A 19,374-nucleotide genomic window follows, 5' to 3' on the forward strand; every position below is an offset into this window, starting at 1 on the left:
AAATGACCAGAGGCTATGAACAGGTCTTTCAACGATGAGGAATCCAAACAGTCAACAAACAGTAGAAAAAAGTTTAACTCCATGAGCAATCAGGGAAAACCAAAGTAAAATGAAAATGAGATGCCACTTCTTGACCATCAGGTTGGCAAATTAAAGAGTAGTGATATCAATATTGGAAAGCGAATAGACAAATGAAGACTCTAACTAACAAATGGTGGGAGTGTAAATTCGTACATACTGGCACAGCACTTTAAAGGGCAATTTTCTGATATCTATTAAAATCTGAAATGTGCATATCCATGAACCGACAGATATATCTCTTGGTGTTCACCCCAGAAAAAACAAATACTCATTTGGCTCCAATGAGAGAGGTTCATTGTATATTATTAATAACCATGACAAAGTACAAATGACCTAAATGTCCATTGACCAGGGAATGGCTAATAACGGTGGCATATCCATATTATGTAAAATTATGCCAAAGTTAAAAGGAATTAAGTAGATATATATGCTGACATTACAAATTTCTGAGTAACTGGGTGTGATGGTGTGCCCCCCTAGTCCCAGCTACTCATAGGCTGAGGTGGGAGGATCACTTGAACCCAGGAGTTCCAGGCCAGCCTGGGCAACATAGCAAGACCCCATTTCTAAAAAAGAAAAAAAATCTACCTATTAATGTAGATATTTCTGAGTCATGTTCCTGGAGGAAAAAAAATCAAGTTACATACATTTTAATAGCATTTTTGTTCGAGAACATATACCCCAAAATAATATATATTCCCTCTATATACCCTTTAAGTATAAATATATAGTGTAAGCATATATTTTCTACACTATGTGTATATATATATACATATTACTTATTATATGAATATAATTTCTCTATTACAAGTATAATAAAAATACCACATATTTTATGTTAGTAAATATGTTCTGTACGTTCAAATATCAAATGTTGTGTATAAGTGTATAAAAGGAAACATATAGAAAAATATCTGAAAGGATTTACACCAAACTACCAATCTCTGGGAATGGATCTGGGATGTAGAGCTGGTGGTCAAAAGGTAACTTAAGCCTACCTTAATGTTTTTAGTATTTTAAAGAAAGGGACATATATTGTCTATTACTCGTATTGTCAAAAATGGATAAGAAACAAAAGATTAACATAGAAAGAATAAAACTATGGAAATGAAGGTTAGCATGATTAGGGACGAGGAAAGGAAGAAGAGTGAGTTATACCAGCTTTTTCTCTCCGCTTCCTCCACAAGTGTTCAACTTGTGATCTTCAAGAGTTTGCTCAGTGGTGATGCCTCCTGATGCAGAAAAAGCAGTTTCAAAGCAACTGGGAGAAGTATGTGTGTGAGTAGGGAGTCAGTCCTGTAGAGATAAGATTGATTCCAACATTTGAAAAAAGTACTGAAAGATTTGTTAACAGGCAAAATTCAGAAGGAAATGTGGAAATTTCACTTTTGTTAAGCAGATAGTCTCCTCAAGGGCCAATTGTTTTGGAGCAATTCATTAGTGTAGATAGATGTATTATCTGTTCAGGCTGCTATAATAAAAGCAATACTCCACAAAACAATAGTACGTGAACATGATTTATCCAAGTTTGTTGCTACTTTGTAACAAGGATTGTCTTTCCTCTAGTTTCCAGTAACATGTTCCTCATGTCAGAATGGTCTTTACTGTCTGTATTTCTACGAAGTCTGTTCACAACTACTTAGGTACTCGCTAAGAAGAGTCAAGCTTTCTCTACAGCTCTCCTTTTCTCCTTCTGAGCCCTCATCAGAATCGCCCTTTATGGCCTGGTCTGTTCACAGCAGTGTAGGATTTTTCCAGGATACGTGTCAAAACTCTTCCAGCCTCTACCCTTTACCCATTTCCAAAACTGATTCCATAGTTTTAGGCATTTATTATAGCAGCACCCCTCTCCCAGTACTACCTTTCTTAATCTATTCAGGCTGTTACAATAAAAATATCTGAACCTGGGTGGCTAATAAACAACAGAAATTTGTATCTCACAGTTTCGGAGACTGGCAAGTCCAAGACCAGGGTGTCAGCATGGTGAGGTTCTGGTGAGGACACTTTTCTGGGGTGCAGACTGCCAACTTCTTGCTGTATTCTGTCATGGTAGAAGGAGTAACTAAGCTCCCTGAGTCCTCTTTTATAAGGGCATCAATCCCATTCACCAAAGCTCTGCCCTCATGACCTAATTCATCTCCCAAAGGCTTCACTTCCTAATACCATCGCTCATTCACGAAAGCTCTGCCCTTATGACCTAATTCATCTCCCAAAGGCTCCACTTCCTAATACCATCACCTCAGGGACTAGAGTTTCAACGTATGTACAAGTGAAGGGTTGAGTGGGGGCAAACATTCACACCATAGTGTTGTTTAGGGCTTAGATTTGTGGTTCTGCTTCTTTGTTTAGCTACTCTCATGGGAACAAGAGATTTAATACATAAATTTGTCCCACTATATTACCGCTTTCTTCCTCCATGCAGTTTGCTAATATAGCATAATGGTTGAGAACTCAGATTTTAATGTCTGACTGGGTTTAAATCACAGCTCTGATGCCTACCAACTATGATCTCAGGCAAGTTATCCAACCTCTGTGTACCTCTACGTCCTTCTCCGTAAAATTGAGATAATAATAGCACCTAGTATTGTTATGAGGATTAGATGAACTAGAAGTAAAATGATTACAATAATGCCTGGTACATAGTATGTACCATATCAGTATCAGTGCCTTGTGTCAATATTATTACTTTTAACAAATCAATAATTTTTCAGTTAAATATTTAATATTTAGTATCAAGAGGCCATCACGAAGATTATGTAAGTTTGCTTCAGACCAATCCCAAAATGCAGACAATCTGCTTAGGAGATTTAAGTTTTGACTGAATAAACTATTATTGCAGGTAGTAGGGTTAAAGGTGAATAAGCAGGGCTTAAGCCAATGTTGCTCAGTTGATAGACATATCTGTAAGTATGCACAAGTGTACATGAGATGTGTGTTGCCATGCTGGACCCCATGAATACAGGCCCAATAGAAGATGAGGCACCATACCCTGAGATTTAAATGGAATTGGTTTAAACATCTGCTAACATGCAATGGGAATAGCACATAGTTCTTTCTATCTTGCTGGGCATACTGAGCTTACGATTTTTGCTTTTCCAGGTCACTTTTGGCTGTAAGCTACTGTTTCTGCCGAATTATTTCATCTACGTATCATCTTGCTGTGAATCAGCATGCCGTCCCTGACCCATGTTGCAATGGACAGTGTCCTCGACACTCCTCACAAAATACCACTGACATAAGGCATTTGTGTGTGTACTGGAAGCTTGGTAAAGGTTGGACACAATGGCAGGACAGTATGCTACATAATCACAGTAAAGAGTCATAAATCTCAAAGCTGTTAACCTTCTTTTTAAAAGCAGTTTGGCTAACCTCACTCATCACCTAATGTAGTCAAGATGCCTTGTTGCAAGCAATAGTCACAGAAGTTTTGGCTGGTTTAAACAGGAAAACAACTTATTAAAATGTATTGGATAACTAGCTCACAGAATCTCAAAATGAACCAAAGAGCCAGGCTGTCTCCAGGAATGACACACAAAACCATGCCGCAGAACTTGTCCAGTGAAGACACCTCAGCTGTCACCACTGGGCACTGAGTTACATCATGGCTTGCACAACTGACAGTAGTGGCCATTGCCGCTCTAACCGATACCACGGCTGCTGCTGCTGCTGTTGATACTCTTCTCCGGAAAGTATTCTCTGCATTCCCTTCTTTACAGCATCAGTAGTCCCCTGTTAAAAATTTGGGATGGGTGCATCTCACTGATGTTTGTAGGTTACCTGCCCAAGATGTAGCTGCAAGACAGGCTGAGAAAATAAGACTATTTATTCATAAGGTGAAGCATTCTCAAATCCAGAGGGGTGCAACTTGTTTATGACAAGCGCTCTCTATGGCAATGTTTCTCGACCGTCAGTGTGCCCATGGGCCATTTGGAGATCTTGTTAAAACGCAGATTCTGATTCGGTAGGTTTGGCATGGGACCTGAGATTCTACAGCACCCACGTGATGTGAAGTTGCTGACCTGAGGATCATACACTGAGTAGCAAGCCTCCATAGCACCAATAGCACCAATTTTCAAATTTGGCTCCATATTGGAGTAACAAGAGAAACATTTCCTTAAAAAAAAAATATTGACTTCTGAGCCCTGCCCTCAGCTGATTTAATTGGTTTGGGGTGAGGCATGGACACACAAATTTTTTAAGTTTCTAATATACTCAGATAGCTTTCACTGCAGGATCCAACTTCTTGTCTCTTTGCAAGGTTATTTTAATTTCATTTTTCTGAGAAGGAGTCTCACTGTGTCACCCAGGCTGGAATGCAGTGGGGGCAATCTTGGCTCACTGCAACCGCCACCTCCCAGACTCAAATGATCCTCCCACCTCAGCCTCCTGAGGAGCAGGGACCACAGGTGCACACTGCCACACCCAGCTAATTTTTGGTATTTTTGGTAGAGACAGGGTTTTCCCATGTTCCCCAGACTGGTCTCAAACTCCTGAACTTAGGCAATCCATCGGGCTCAGCCTCCCAAAGTGTGAGAATTACAGGTGTGAGCAAATAAGCCCACCTGCAAGGTTACTTCTTTTCTCCAGCTTCCAGGACTTCCACTTCTCCCCCCCACCCCCTTGCTTGGTTTCTCCCCTTGTAATTTGATTATTCTCATTTATTAGGCAGAACAATTTGAAACTCTACTCTTTAGTCCCTTGGGCCTAACTTTGCATACCTAAAGCTCTATAGAGTTCTGCCAATCCAGTGTTTCCCAACTGTGCTTTAGGAGCACAGAAGAACTGGCAGAGGTGTTCAAAGACACCAGCATGTATACATCTTCTCCCCCAACGTATAAGAAAGAAATATAGAGATTTATTTCTGAGCTGATACAAATTACGCCACTAATCTTACTTAACACATTGAAATGGATACAATCAGTTTTGATCCTAAAAGTTTTTTAAGAGATTTCATAAGATTTCAAGAAAACAGCACCAGCCTTTGAAAAATTCATGATCTAAAGAAAAGTAAATTCTAAGAATCACTTATGAAATATAAAATACAAATAATGTTTGATCCCTTGACCAGCTAACCTTTAACAAGAAAATGGGTGAAACTGTTCAGAACTGTTAAGAACTAACACACAAATCCAGAAAACGTTAAAACTCCTAAGCAGGAGAAATTTTTTAAAACTCCACACCTACTTACATCACTGTGAAAGTTCAGAACACCAAAGAAAAACTGATCTTACACAGCAAAAAGACTGGCAGCAGATTTCTCAGCTGCAATAGAAACTAGAAGATAACAGAGTAATATGCTCAATATTCTGAGAGGGAAAATACTTTTAGACCTAGAATTATGTATTCAGTAGAATTATGAAACAACAGGGAAAAATCAAAATATTTTAGGTAGAAAAAAACCCAAGGGTTTACCACATCACACTGTCACACAAGGAAATTATAAGGAATTTGCTACAGGCATAAGGAAAATGATTCAGAAGGCAGATCTGACATATGCAAAGGAATGGTAAGCAAAATGTTATTACATATGTGGATGCGTCTAAAAAACGATGTCTAATTTATATGACGAAACCAGGATAGAGCTAAAATAGTGAATAACATATAAACTGAGAGAGGGGAGGGTTTCTAGAGCTAAAACATCCTGAAAGCCTTTGTATTATTCAAGAGGAGAGTAAAGCTATGTATTAGCTTTATATTTTAAGTTTACATTTTAAAATAGTACAACAGTCACTTAAAAATATAGACTGCATTACTCCAAATAAGTTGAGGAAAAAAACAACGTGAGAAAAAGAAAACAAAAAAAACACACCAAAAAAACGCGTACACACGTGAGCATATTACTGTTATCTTCTAGTTTCTATTGCTACTGAGAAGCTTCTTCTGTAAGTTTTAACTTTCTTGTTTGTATGCCATTCTTATTCAAGGTAAGTAGTGTTCTACAAATTTTTACTGTGAGCGTGTCCTTAAAGGATCACTTTCTTTCAGCCTAGGTTGTAGAAGGATTCATCCAAGTCGGCTTTACGTTTGCTTCTGCCAGGCATTCTAGATGCCCCATGTCTAGGACCTCTTTAGGCAGGAGAGAGGGTGATGGTGTAGGAGGACCCATTTCTTGGCTTGCAGATTCCAATAACACGTTATAGATTTAAACCCCAAACTTTGATGAAATGCAGGTCTAGGGTTTCAAAATTTAATGAGAGTTAAATACGTATTTTCTTCATCCAGAGATGGGGCAGGCTTCCTCATCTGCTCGTTCATGGGTGATGATTTACATTTTCCCCACTCTATCCTTTTCCTAAGGATTTTAGGGACAACGGCTTTTCGCAGAGTACTCAGCTCCAGCTCCCACCTTCAGCCCTTAACCTCCTGCCCCTAAACATCCAGAACTCAAGTTAGAGAGAGTAACATTTTGCCCACACCTAGGAGGACCAATCCTTCTGGTTTCCTTAGGGACACAGGAATTTCTCAGTGCTAAAACCAGTAAGTCCTGGGCAAACCAGTATGACTGGCTGCCGTACAACCCAGCCCCCATATCCAGGGCAAGAGAAGAATCAGTTGAACAATTCATTGCTCTGGTTTTCAGTTTATTTTTGGTACTTGGAATTTCCCTCCTTTTTTTTTTATGGGTTTATCTGCCTATTGGAAACAAAACGTTATTATTTTTTGTTTTTTATCCCGCATTACTAGATGTCAGTAGTGAGACACTTCCCACGTTATAGAAGTCCAGCATTTTGCCAGTTCAAAACGTCACATTTTAATTCTTTCCGTCAGTACAGAAGTGAAGTTTGAGGATAAAGGTCATAGCCACTTAGCCCTGTGTGTATAACAGGGTGCTGGAGTGGTCCCCAAAGTTATGTGATTGGCTCCACCACCTGCCCCACAGCTTGCTCCCGCTCTAGGCCCTTGCTCTGATCTTGAGAATGTTCTATAAGTCTCTAGGCAGGCCTAGCGTCTTCCTGTAAGTCCTAGAAGGTGAATTCTCCCATTAAAATGTAAAATCCCTGAGCAAAGAGATACTATTTTATTCTGTTCACTCCTGCATCTGCAGTAGCTGGTAATCACAAGCACTCAGTAACTACTTCTTGAAAGAACGAACACCCTGAATGTCAAAACTGGCATTTCCTCCCATCCAATCCCTTGTATCTCAAACTTGACAGAAAGGAGTCCAAGTTTCTGGCCTGTTGATGTCTCCCTCCCTTTTCCACAGACTTGCTACTATTTATTTCTGTAGGTACTTTAAAAGATTTTGGGGTGGGTGTGACGCTAACAGTGATTGTGCTAAACCTGTGCATTCCAGAAGCCATTTTGAAACTACAGCCCAGACACATTCTCGTTTTTTAAAACTACACCATATATTTCAGTATGCATACTTATTTCAAGGGTGTTTTGGAGGCGATGCGTGTGCCTGTCGGTCTACGTGAGGGCGGTGCCTGCCTGGGACCAGCACACACGCACTGCGTACCCTGCGTCCTCTACCCACCCACAGCGTGGGGGACGCCGTCATCCCCCGCAGGCCTCCACCCTCCAGGGGGCGTGAGCGCTGCCACCCATTGGCTGAGGCCGATACCACGCGCCCCGATACCCGGCACAGGAGCCACCTCCCAGAGGCCCCCGGTCCACGCCTCAGTCGGCCTGCGCGCCTCAGCCTGGCGGTTCTACCTCCGAGGGTTCACCCGCCCTTGGTTTTCCTTACACCTTCGCCTTTGGCTCCTTTGACCACTCGAAGCCCCACAGCGGGTTCCAGCGGACTTCACCAGCGGACCCAGAAGTGGTGGGTGAAACACAGCCTCTGTTCCTCCTTGAGCCTGTGGGGAGCTGCTGCCTGCCGCCATCATGGTGAGTTGAAGGAAAGACCTGAGGGGCGAGGCCTGTGGGGTTTTCACCGGTGGGTGAAACCAGGTTGCGCCTTATCCTCGGTTTTCCTGTTTCGGGGCCACCCGCCTGGACGCATTAGGAGCCGTGACCCGCAGGGTGGGGCGAGGCGGCCTGGCAGCAGTGCGGCCCACACACAGAGAGAGGCAGGCACAGAAGTGGCGGGACAGCGAGCATGGCGTGGGTCCCCAGGACGCGCTGCCTCACAGTTCGCTTGCAAGGGCCACAGCCTTCGTGCAGAACCCATTTCCTGCCCCAGGTTCTCTCCTGGTAGCGATTTGGGGTGTGGGTTCCCCACCCCCACGCGTCCCCACCTCCACTCCTAGGCGCCCTTTCCCCCTCCCCCACTCCCATGCGCCCCCACCCCGCCAACTTCATTTCTGACGCTCTCCCGGTGGCTCTGCAAGATGGCCGCGGGCCTGCTGAGGGACTTGGCTCCCTTCAATTGGGAGGGCCGGAACTTCTTCAGGAAGTGGTTCCCTCCTGGTGCTTGTACTGGGTGGGGTGGGTTGGTGGGGTTTGTGGGGGCCTGAGTGTGCTTGTACTGGGTGGGGTGGGTTGGTGGGGTTTGTGGGGGCCTGAAGGCATGGCCCACTAGCTGAGGGGGCTGGGTGGGAAGTGCCTCTGGTCCTTTCGCGGCTAGCGGCTGCTGGGGACTTGCTGATGGCGGCTCCCTCCTGCGGCGGCGACAGGCACAAAAGCTCACTCGACGCTATCTTTGTGGCAAGAGGTTGGCTTCAGTAGTTACCGTTGAGAATTTTAGAATTTTTAAACTCCAGGCACAATTTTTCCCTTCTAGATAAACCAGGAATCTTTGACAAAATGTCCAATTGGTAGATAATGTTGGGTGTGCATTCCTGCGAGTTTGGTAAATGCCCAGCGTTCGTTGAGCGCCGTCACAGATGTGGCTCTGAATACGCTGACCAAACACTGAGTCAAACACACGTGTTACATGCTCTGTGTGTGTGTGTGTCTGCATTGATAATTCTGTCTTTTCATTTTTAGAGATAAAAGGAGTTTTACACACGGTTTATATTACCATGTATAAACATTAAATATATATAAGCAACTATTATGTGTCATAAGTGTGCAACATGTTATCCATGCTAATAAAAAGTCACCTTGATTTATAAGTTACAATTATTTACAATAATACTTTTCATTTTTAGAGGTAAAGGGAAGAAATGCTTACAGTTTCATTAGGTTTTTTTCCTGATTATAAAAGTAGTATATTTACTCATTTGAAAACAATCACAGTAAGAAAATAGCAGTCCATCTTAATACCAACACATAAAACCACAGTTAAATTTTGATGCATGAATGCCCTTCCAGCTTATTTTTGTGCGTGTATTGCGATTGCATATAGATAGGCCAACTTTTACAAAAGTCACATAGTACTGCTTAATACTATTTTACAACTTGCAGCTTTCAGTTAATGTGGGTATTATTCTGAAGATAACTTTCAGTATATCATGTTAAAAATTATGCTGTTGTTTTACTGAATTCCCTTATGATGAATACTTTTTCAGTATTGAAACTATCATGGGCTGGGCGCCGTGGTTCACGCCTGTATTCCCAACACTTTGGGAGACTGAGGTGGGCAGATCACTGGAGGTCAGGATTTCGAGAACAGCCTGATTAACATGGTGAAACCCCATCGGTACTAAAAATACGAAAAATTAGCCAGGCATGGTGGCGTGCACTTGTAATCCCAGCTACTCGGGAGGCTGAGGCAGGAGAATCATTTGAACCTGGGAAGCAGGTTGCAGTGAGCTGAGATGGTGCCACTGCATTCCAGCCTAGGCAAGAAAGGGAGACTCAGTCTCAAAAAAAGAAAAAAAAAATGCTGTGAATGTCGTTGTGTAAATTAATCTTGGCACACTTGTACTATTAATTCCTTGAGATGAATTGCTGTAAGTGGCATTGCTGGGTGGAAGTGCTTTGCCACTTCATAACAATTTTAAATTATGCTCCTCATTAGTATAGTGGTGAGTATCCCCCTATCAAATTATGATAGACCTTTTCCAAGGTACTCTTGGTAAAGCATGTGTCAGTATTTTCCCACTGATGGTGGGTAGAGTGATCTCTGTTCCACACCCTTTCTAATGAACGGTATTAGGATTTTTTACATTGTCAACCTAATAGCTGGATAATATTACACTATGTTGATGTGCACTTTTTTAAATCATCAATGAAGTTGATCATTGATCATTAGCTTTTTAAATTTCCTTTTTAATTTTATTTCCCTTATTGACTCATAAAAACTCTGTATTAATACTCGCAGTTGTCATACATAGTGGGAAAATACATATAGTAGTAACGATGAGGAGCCGTGGTGCCCTTACCTTATTCCTGTTTTCAGTGGAGATGGCTGTAGTATTTCACTGTAAGCTTAACGATAGGGTAGAATTAGATTGATAGAAAATAAGAATCCTCTATTTCTATTTTACTTAGGTTTTTAAAAGATTGAAAAATGAATGCTGTATTTTATTAAATACTTTTTCAATGATGAATTAAAGTAGCGTATCCTGCGAATGGAGTATTCTTGCATTGCCAATATAAACTATATTCTTTACTACTGGAGTTTTGCATTTGTGTTGAGGAGAGGGTTGGACCATCTTGATGAGGCTTTGTTGCTTATATGCTGTTGACCTTTGTAAAATGCATTGAGAAGTACTTTTTTCCTCTTTGAAAATTGAAGAAAAGAGTTTAAATTTCTTAATCTCTTCTTCTGTGTCTTCTATCTTTACTTCAGGTTTCTGGTATCTGTGTGCACCTCTCTCTGAAACACCACATACACCCAAGTTGCCTGTTTCTTCACAAGTTGAAAAAACTCCCAGGGAAACTAAGCCAAATACCATTGGGTGTTCTTTTTCAAGATTGTTTGGGAAAAATTAAAATTTCTGTACAAGTTGACCATGTCGTTGATTTCAAAATTTATCCCTATAGAGTTTGTGCATAACATTCTTTTGTGACCACGGGCCACAACCCATTTTTCAGGTCTCAATATATATTTTTGCTTTTTCTTGCTTAGTTTTGCAAGGATTGTTTATTGCTTGAATTTCATCCTTCCCGCCCAGCACTCCCTGAGAATCTGCTCTTGGATTAACTTCTGATTTTCACGTCGTATTTTCTTAATTTTAGCATTCTCTTTATTTGTTCCTCTTCCTATTGTTGTGAATGTAACTTTGATGACTGCAAATGATGGGCTTTTTCCTGGCCGGTTTATGTAAATATCAGTTTGCTTACATGTTCACATAGTAATTGCATTAGATAATACTGGCAAAGGAGCTGACGTCGCAGGAGTTTAATGATAATTTTTTCCAGCTTTTAGCTGTCTTTGTCACTTGATTGTCCGTCCGCATATAACAAGAAATGTGCTTGCTAGAAATTTGCAATGAGAGTTGTGTATATGATGGTCTTGAAGCTTACCCCTGTTTACTATTCCAACATTTCTCATTTCAAAATTCACCAACTCACTTGAAGGTATGATTAAGAAAATTACTTCTTTAAAGCAGTTTGTTGGCAGGATGCTATTGACGGTTATGATGGTACTTTCTTTAAAATTAAACTTCAGCTTATCCTAAGCATTCCTTTATATTTTTGACCATAGTTTAGAAATAAGCAAAGGCTATCTATTGATTGTGTTTTTTTTTTTATATATATATATGTACATTATATAATTATGTATAAATACACACAGAGTCGGAATTGAACAATCCCTGCTAGTCAAGCCGTGGTAAAAATGAGGTACATTGCCAAAAATGAAGTACATGGCTTACTTTGTTAGCTTTGAGCGCCACCTGCTCGCTGAGGACTAGGACGTGATGGTGACTTGCTTAATTTAAAATGTTGCCACGCTGTTAAAGAGATTCAGTGAATTTTATATGTACGATTCCAGTTAAGCAGGCAGCCAGTTTGTAAGATCCAAGCTAAAGTCAAACTTCTTATAAAGTCAAATGCCTTTTTTCCTCTTTCCCAAACTGAGTATCCATTTTACTAATTATGTATAGAGTATGAGAATCAGAAGAGACACCCGAGGCCTTTTCCGGCCATTTTGTTTTCAAGCAAGGAAACTGAAACTGAGGTCATGAAAAGATTCACTTTCGTGAGCAATGGAAATCAGGTTCTTCCCAAACAAGAATTTTCCTCTTCAATTCTTGTGTCACTGTCACAAGGTTTCTTAACCAGACCCTTTGCAAATTTGGCACCAAATAATTCTTTATTGTAGGAGGCTGTCTTTGCATTGTAGGATGTGCAGTAGTATGCCTGGCCTTCAGCCCATCAGATTCCAGGAATACCTCTCAGTTGTGACAGCCAATCTCTAAACGTCGCTGAATGCCCCTGGGGCTCAAAAATCTTGCCCAGTTGAGAATCAGTGCATTTCCATAACCTGTCATGATCTGACGCAGGTTTCTGCCAGATGTTACATTTCTAAATTAAAATACATCCAAACACTGTGGTGCAGAGACAATACCGTAATATAGCTTGCTTATCAAAGAAAAACATATCCAAAGTTCATCCACAAATCAAGGGGGAGTTGAAAAGGAGAGAAAGAAACTACAAGAGTTTCAGAATTTCTTTTGTTTTGTTTTGTTTTATTCTGTTTGGGATTTCTGAATGAAGTGAGAAGGAATCGGTAAATTGTCTACAAGGAAGGGCAATCTAAGCAGGTTCCCAGTAGTTCAAGATAATGCAGCTTAATGTCATTTGGAAAAAACAATAATGGAAGACATTTTTAGAAAGGAAAAACTTTAAAAATAGTGTTGTAAATTTTTCTTCCACATCATTGTCATGAAATAACGCTGTTAAAGGAAAGAATTAGGAATGAGTTGCAAACCCAAAATAGCAGGTACAAGCACGAAAGAATAGAGAAATGCAGTAACCTCGGCTTTAGTTGATGTGACAATTTAGATTTCATGTGTAGTAAAGCTGTGTAGACTCAGTAACTTCTAGCATCTAATTAGCGAAGCAGGAACCCACCTTTCTTCTTAACTTCTGTAACATTACTGTGTTGTTCAAAAAGATGTACAGTTTCTTTCGTCTTTTGTTTTCTTTCAGACAGGTGTATGTGTAATAGTTTTGTCTTTTGCAGCTGTTTGTACTTACCTTTTAAAGTCAACAGCACTTCATCAATGATTTTTAAGTTATTGATGTGTCATAGTTTCCTGATGTTTCAATTAGTTCTTAATTAAAATTTTTTTCAAAATAAGTCAGCTAAATAGTGAAGCCAAAAAAGAAACTTGAAAACAAATCGGCTGAAAAGAAATTCAAATAACAGGACACTAACTTACATTGGCATTACCACTTTTACCACTTTATACGTACAAAATGAATTCACAGATGTTATCTCATTTCATTCTCAAAGCAGTTTGCCCACACATACGCAGTTGGCAAGTAGGTGGCTTTTAACCACTTACCTGTAAGTGACATAAACCTAGATCTCCTGACTAAATTAATTTTTGTTTCACTGTGCTATATTGTTTGTCCAACATATATATTAGTTACGAATACTACTTCAGAAAATTTTACCTTAACCTTAGAGTCAACAGTGGAAAGAATAAAGACAGTTCTGATCAGAATCTAGAAAATTAATGAGTTATATGTATGTGTTTTTTTATCTGAAAATAAAGATGGCATGATTTATATCTATCAGCCCACTGTGAAAATTAGAATTATCAGATGGACTGATTTCGTGTTACTCAGGAAGAAAAATGTTATTTCAAAAGACGCTTTGAACACCCTAGCGTTAGGGAAGAGGATTATAAGAAATTGGTTTAAAACATTGAGGCTTATTTTCTTTCTGGTGCGGCTTTTTTGTTTGTTTGTTTGTTTTGTTTTTGTAAGGTTTATCTTTAGTCTACTCAGTAAAGTGAAAAGTTGTTCATGAATATAGAACAGGATGATTTTAATAACTTTAACTTTTACAAATCTAAACTTTCTAGTTTGGGGTGTCTTTTTTAACTACTTCACAGAGTATTTTCACAAATACTGACTGAGTATTCTTCCACAGCATTATACAAGACTCGGTGATGAGTGGCAGTAGGTTTAAGAAAGTACTATATCCTTTGGTTAAAATTCCATGCTGATGTCCTCTGATTAGTTTAAATCCTGAGCCTGCACTGAGCTGCACTGGTGACTAATTGACAATGAAAGTAATTTATATAAAATATACTTAAAATACAAAAATGATATTTCACATTGTGTATGGGTTTTGCCTGCATATGTAATTATGATGTCTACTTTCCAAATTACAGTCTGCTGCAAATCCTGAGACTCCCAACTCAACCATCTGCAGAGAGGCCAGCACCCAGTCTTCATCAGCTGCCGCTAGCCAAGGCTGGGTCTTACCAGAAGGCAAAATCATGCCAAACACTGTTTTTGTTGGTGGAATTGATGATAGGGTATTGTATTCATACCTCATTTTTACCTTAAAATACATTATGAACAATGGGATTTGGGCCCTGTTACAAACTTAATGTGTTTTTGTACTTCATGGAGGTTTAGAATTGCTTTTAGGTTTGACCCATAGGTACTAAAAATATCTTTGACAAAGAGCTACTGGTCATTTTGGGGATAAATGGGGAAGAAATTTCCCCCTCATGGTAGTAAAATTGTAGTAAAGTTGAAATTTTTGAATGCTGAATTTTTACTCTGACGTTCAATTCTGTTCCATAGACGGATGAAGCTGAGATCAGAAGCTGCTTTGGTAGACACGGTTCAGTGAAAGAAGTGAAGATGATCACGAATCGAAGTGGTGTGTCCAAAGGGTGAGTAATTTTATCAAAAATATCTGAACTCTAGTCCCCTGTTCTATAGGTATGAGACAAGACTTCAAAACTGATATTCTGACCCTTGTATAAATGAAATTGTTGCGGTGTTAATTTCTTTCACGTAGGGGATAAAAGGTTATTACCAGTTCTTTTATTTAATCATTTTTCTAATGTTTGATTTGAGATGTCTGCAATTTTTATTTCATACAGATGAGTTAATCAGTTTTCTCACATAATTGTTTTTTTCATACGCTGCACCGCATCTTAAATTTTAACCACCTTGTCTTAGATAGTAAGTTAAATTCAGGTTCACAGATGTGAACTCTTTGTCAATCAATGAAGTTTTCACACTGCCCTAATCTAGCACATTTTGACATAGTTCTGCTTAAGAAAAAGTAGTATTTGTAGAGGATCTGTCATGTGCATGTTAGCAAATACTTATCATGGTATATTATTCAACTTTGGTCATGATCACTTCTGTATATAGAATAGTAGACGTTCTGAACCATGTACTGTATGATGGTGATTTTATGCTTCATTTATCTGCCTTTATAGCTATGGATTTGTTTCATTTGTTGATGACGTGGATGTCCAGAAGATAGTAGAAGTAAGTAGTCTAATAGAAAAATCTCTTATTTATCTTACTGATACGACGTTGAGTGTTAGTGATATACTCAGACTTGTGTAAAATTTGGAGAAAGCTAGACTTCCTGTTCAAAATCCAAACTCAGAGTAACCTCCCATAACTTGATAGATGCTGTTTATTTTTGACTGGACACCTAGGTTCACGAACTACAGACAGGAAGGGTTGGAGTCAGGGTGATGAAAAGTTTTTGATCAACTTTCACTTGATGCCTCTTGACACTGATTAGAGTGGCAAGGGTAAGTAAGGTAGCTTCATGATGACAAAATTTAATTTGGTGCGTAGTTGTCACTGATCGTCTATGATGATAGGCACTTTAGAAGACGTTAGGTGTTTACCCAAGTCTTGGAAGCTAAGACTTGAAAATGGATTCTAGTTTTGTTACTGTTCTCTTTTCAGTCACAGATACATCTCCAGGGTAAAAAGCTGAAGCTGGGCCCTGCAATCAGGAAACAAAAGTTCTGTGAGTAGGAAAAGAAATTGTTCTTTTTTGACCCGGGTAGCTTTTCAAATAACTAAAAGTAGGCTTTTTTCTTCTTGCTTTTCAAAAAGGTGCTCGTCATGTGCAGCCATGTCCTTTGGTATTTAATCCTCCTCCTCCACCACAGTTTCAGAACGTCTGGAGGAATCCAAACACTGAAACTTGCCTGCAGCCCCTAATCACGCTGAATCCTGTAACTCAGTACGTTCAGGTAAGAACTGCTTATGTTCCTGTTCTCTTGTTTATTGTAGTCATCCTTGCGTCTGTGGAATTGTATCTACACTTTCCATAGTAAGTGGCAATGGAATCCCTGTTTGAACAGTGTGAGTAATGGGAAATTTGTTACTTTTGTTAGAAATTTCTTATTCTTAGTGTTGGTTATTTGAGCTAAAAATCTTGCCAAGTATATATTGGCAAGGCTTTCTCTCAGAAATGACCTCTTTAGACACATGAACAAATCTCTTCCTATCTCTTCCTTTTTCACCCCATATAACTAGTTCCTAAAGTATTTGGAAGCCGCTCTCCTTATGTGTCTGCCTAATTTATTGTTCTCTAAGGTTAGGAGTTAACCCAGCTATTCTTTGCTTGCAATGCTTTCCAGATGCCTCGTCATATAAATTGCTGACTTCTGGATATATTCTGGTTCTGGGATGGGTAGATTTCTGATCTCTTTTACTCTATTTATAAATCCCGTGAGTTTCTGGCATGTCATTTCTCTGATGCTGGTTGCTTTGATATTTAAAGTGGGATTTGACATCCTCTGTCACTTAGTGGTGATAAATAAGGTTTATTTTGTTCTTCGTTCCTTTCATTTCTGTGTGTGTTTAAAAGACCTTTTCTTTGACGGAAAATAAAGTAACAAAATAGTAGTGAAATAGTTCTTCAGTGTCTCTCATTTGTTGATATTTTCCGTGTACTTGAAACGTGTAGGGTACACGTCGTCTTCTTTTTCCTTCTCGGAGCAGTGGCTAGAAGAAAAGCCCTACTTGTTTCTAGCATTTACGGTGAGCCATTACTGAATGTGGGTGTATTCATGAATGCTGCTACCTGTGTGTTTTTAATTAGTAAGTATTTATTGAAACGTCGAGGACATTATACTGTCTCTTTTCCATTTGTGGTGTATATACTGCCCTTACTTTTAGGAAATGAAGTACAGAGAAAGCCGTAACATCTGTCGAAGAACTACAGTATTACCCTATAGTATTGTCAAATACAAAACAGTCTGGAAGTATTTTGCCAAAGAAGGAGCGAATGTATTAACTTAACTTAGGTTGAAATCTGTCTTAATAGAGCCTTATCACCAGTGTAAGAAATAACTTCTGGGTGGGCATAAGTACGCAGTATAAATAAAGTAAACTTTGGCTGGTGCAATAGTCACTTCTTTTGTCATTTGTCTCTTCCTCCTCCCCACCCAAAGGGTAGCGCTTGACAGAGAATGTTTGTTTCTTCATGAAGTCAGTCATTCTTTTAGAATTCTACATTGCTGTGTATAGAAAAGTAATTACTATTTCAAAGTTTTTCGTATTTTTGTTATATTGGGAATGGTAATTCTTTCTAATTAAAAAAAAAATGTTTTACCGTATTAATCCGTTCTTTCTGTAAACTTTATTTTCAGGCTTATCCTGCTTACCCAAATTCAGCAGGTCAGGTCATCACTGGATATCAGTTGCTTGTATATAATTATCAGGTAATTGAAGAGGGAGTAAAACGATTTACTTTCAGCTACTATTGAGGCCTCCCACTTGTTTATACAAATTGCCTGAATAGTTTGTCATTTTAAACTAGTGAAATGTACCTAAAATTTAAGAAAACACTTAGAATTAGCGTAATGAAGCCCTCTGTATCGTTTAGAAGTGATGAGAGAGTATTGTGACAGGAGGGTACTTAGCAATAACTTTTCTGTAGAACAATTTCTGAGATTTGTGTTTCCGTCTTTGTTTCAGCATGTATTTTGTTATGTTTGCTGTTGAGGGTACCTAGCGATAACTTTTCTGTAGAACAATTTCTGAGATTTGTGTTTCCGTCTTTGTTTCAGCATGTATTTTGTTCTGTTTGCTGTCTAAGAGCTGAAACATACAGACTGACTTTGCTGAATTTTATAGAGATACAGAGTGAAATAAAAGCTTTACCCAATTCTTAGAGCACGGAATTCCAGTTGTATTTTTATTTTAGCTTGCTGCTTCATGTTAGTAGTTCTCTGGGTGTCGTTTCAACGATACGACTATATCTGTGACCCATAATCATATGTGTGGTAACAAATTCAAAGAATTAATATCTTTGAGAGTTCCACAATGCCATTTCCAGAAAATTGGGGAAAAGGTGAGGTTTTGTATGTAGAAGTAACCACAAGAAACTTCAGGGATTAGAAACCTAAAGTACTTCTTTTTTGTATTCTGTTTCTTTTGTTCTATTATCCAAGGAGCCAGCATGAGAAGTACTTCAATATTGTGTATCTCATGTGTTTTTGAAAATGTACAGGAATATTTGAATAATTTTGGTTTCCTTTTTTTTTGCTTGCTTTTTTTTTTTTTTTTTTTTTTCCCCAAGATGCCACCACAGTGGCCTTTTGGGGAGCAAAGGAGTTATGCTGTACATCAGGTGAAGTGAATGCGCCAAACGTATACTCCCTGTTCTTCCTTGATTTTTTTCTATGTCATATATGCCTGTAAATTTTTTAAATCATTCTTTGTATTAAAGTGGCACGTTTTGTTACTTTCTTTTAACCCAATTATAAACTCCTATGGGAGCAACAGTGCCTTTTTCTCTCCCAGGTTTTTGCATGCTTAAGCAGTGGCTGGTCCACATAATGATAAGAATTCAGTTACTTTTTGATAGACTATACAATCCATGAAAGGTAGTATTAATGTGGCTTTAGAATGAGCATGTATCTGCCTGGAATCTGCCTCTGGCTTTACCCTCCGTAAGAAAAATCTGTTAAAGAGAAACAGAAATGTTTTGCTATTAATTACTCTTAAATAAGAATAGGAAGAAAAAAGAGTATTACCTCTAAATCAGCCGAACTGCTTTCCCCCCATATAACTAGTTCCGAAAATATTTGAAAGCAGCTGTCTTCATGTGTCTGCCTAGTTTATTCTTCTCTAAGGTTAGCAGTTCATCCAGCTATTCTTTACTTGCAATGATATCCAGATGCCTCCTCATGGAGATTGCTGACTTCTGGATATATTCTGGTTCTGGAATGGGTAGATTTCTAATGTGTTTTACTATATTTATAAATCCCGTGAGTGTCTGGCATGTAATTTCTCTGATCCTGGTTACCTTGATATGTAAAGTAGGATTTGACATACTCTGTCACTTACTGGCGATAAGTAACGTTTATTTTCTTTTTAGTTTGTTTTATTCATGTCTTAGTTTAAAAGACATTTTCTTTGATGGAAAATAAAGTAAGAAAATAGTGGTGAAATAGTTCTTCAGTGTCTCTCGTTTGTTGACATTTTCCATGTACTTGAAACAGGTAGGGTATACCTCTGCCTCTTTTTCGTCCTCTGAGCGATGGCTAGAAAAAAAGC

The 19,374-nt window shown here is 39.0% G+C and overlaps 1 protein-coding gene across 1 annotated transcript in view; it reads left to right on the top strand.

Moving 5' to 3' along the window:
• Positions 1-3,974: 3,974 nt before the first annotated feature.
• Positions 3,975-19,374, top strand: part of LOC129053245 (deleted in azoospermia protein 1-like) — a 66,884-nt gene continuing 51,484 nt past the window's right edge. Inside the window, exons 1-8 of the mRNA XM_054545365.1 lie at positions 3,975-4,042; positions 7,565-8,220; positions 10,235-10,353; positions 14,208-14,354; positions 14,629-14,720; positions 15,279-15,330; positions 15,766-15,829; positions 15,919-16,058. Of these exons, the coding sequence (XP_054401340.1) occupies positions 3,975-4,042; positions 7,565-8,220; positions 10,235-10,353; positions 14,208-14,354; positions 14,629-14,720; positions 15,279-15,330; positions 15,766-15,829; positions 15,919-16,058 (1,338 nt within the window). The remainder of the gene's footprint in view (positions 4,043-7,564; positions 8,221-10,234; positions 10,354-14,207; positions 14,355-14,628; positions 14,721-15,278; positions 15,331-15,765; positions 15,830-15,918; positions 16,059-19,374) is intronic.

This window comes from Pongo abelii, chromosome Y, assembly GCF_028885655.2.
Source record: "Pongo abelii isolate AG06213 chromosome Y, NHGRI_mPonAbe1-v2.0_pri, whole genome shotgun sequence".
Lineage (NCBI taxonomy): Eukaryota > Metazoa > Chordata > Mammalia > Primates > Hominidae > Pongo > Pongo abelii.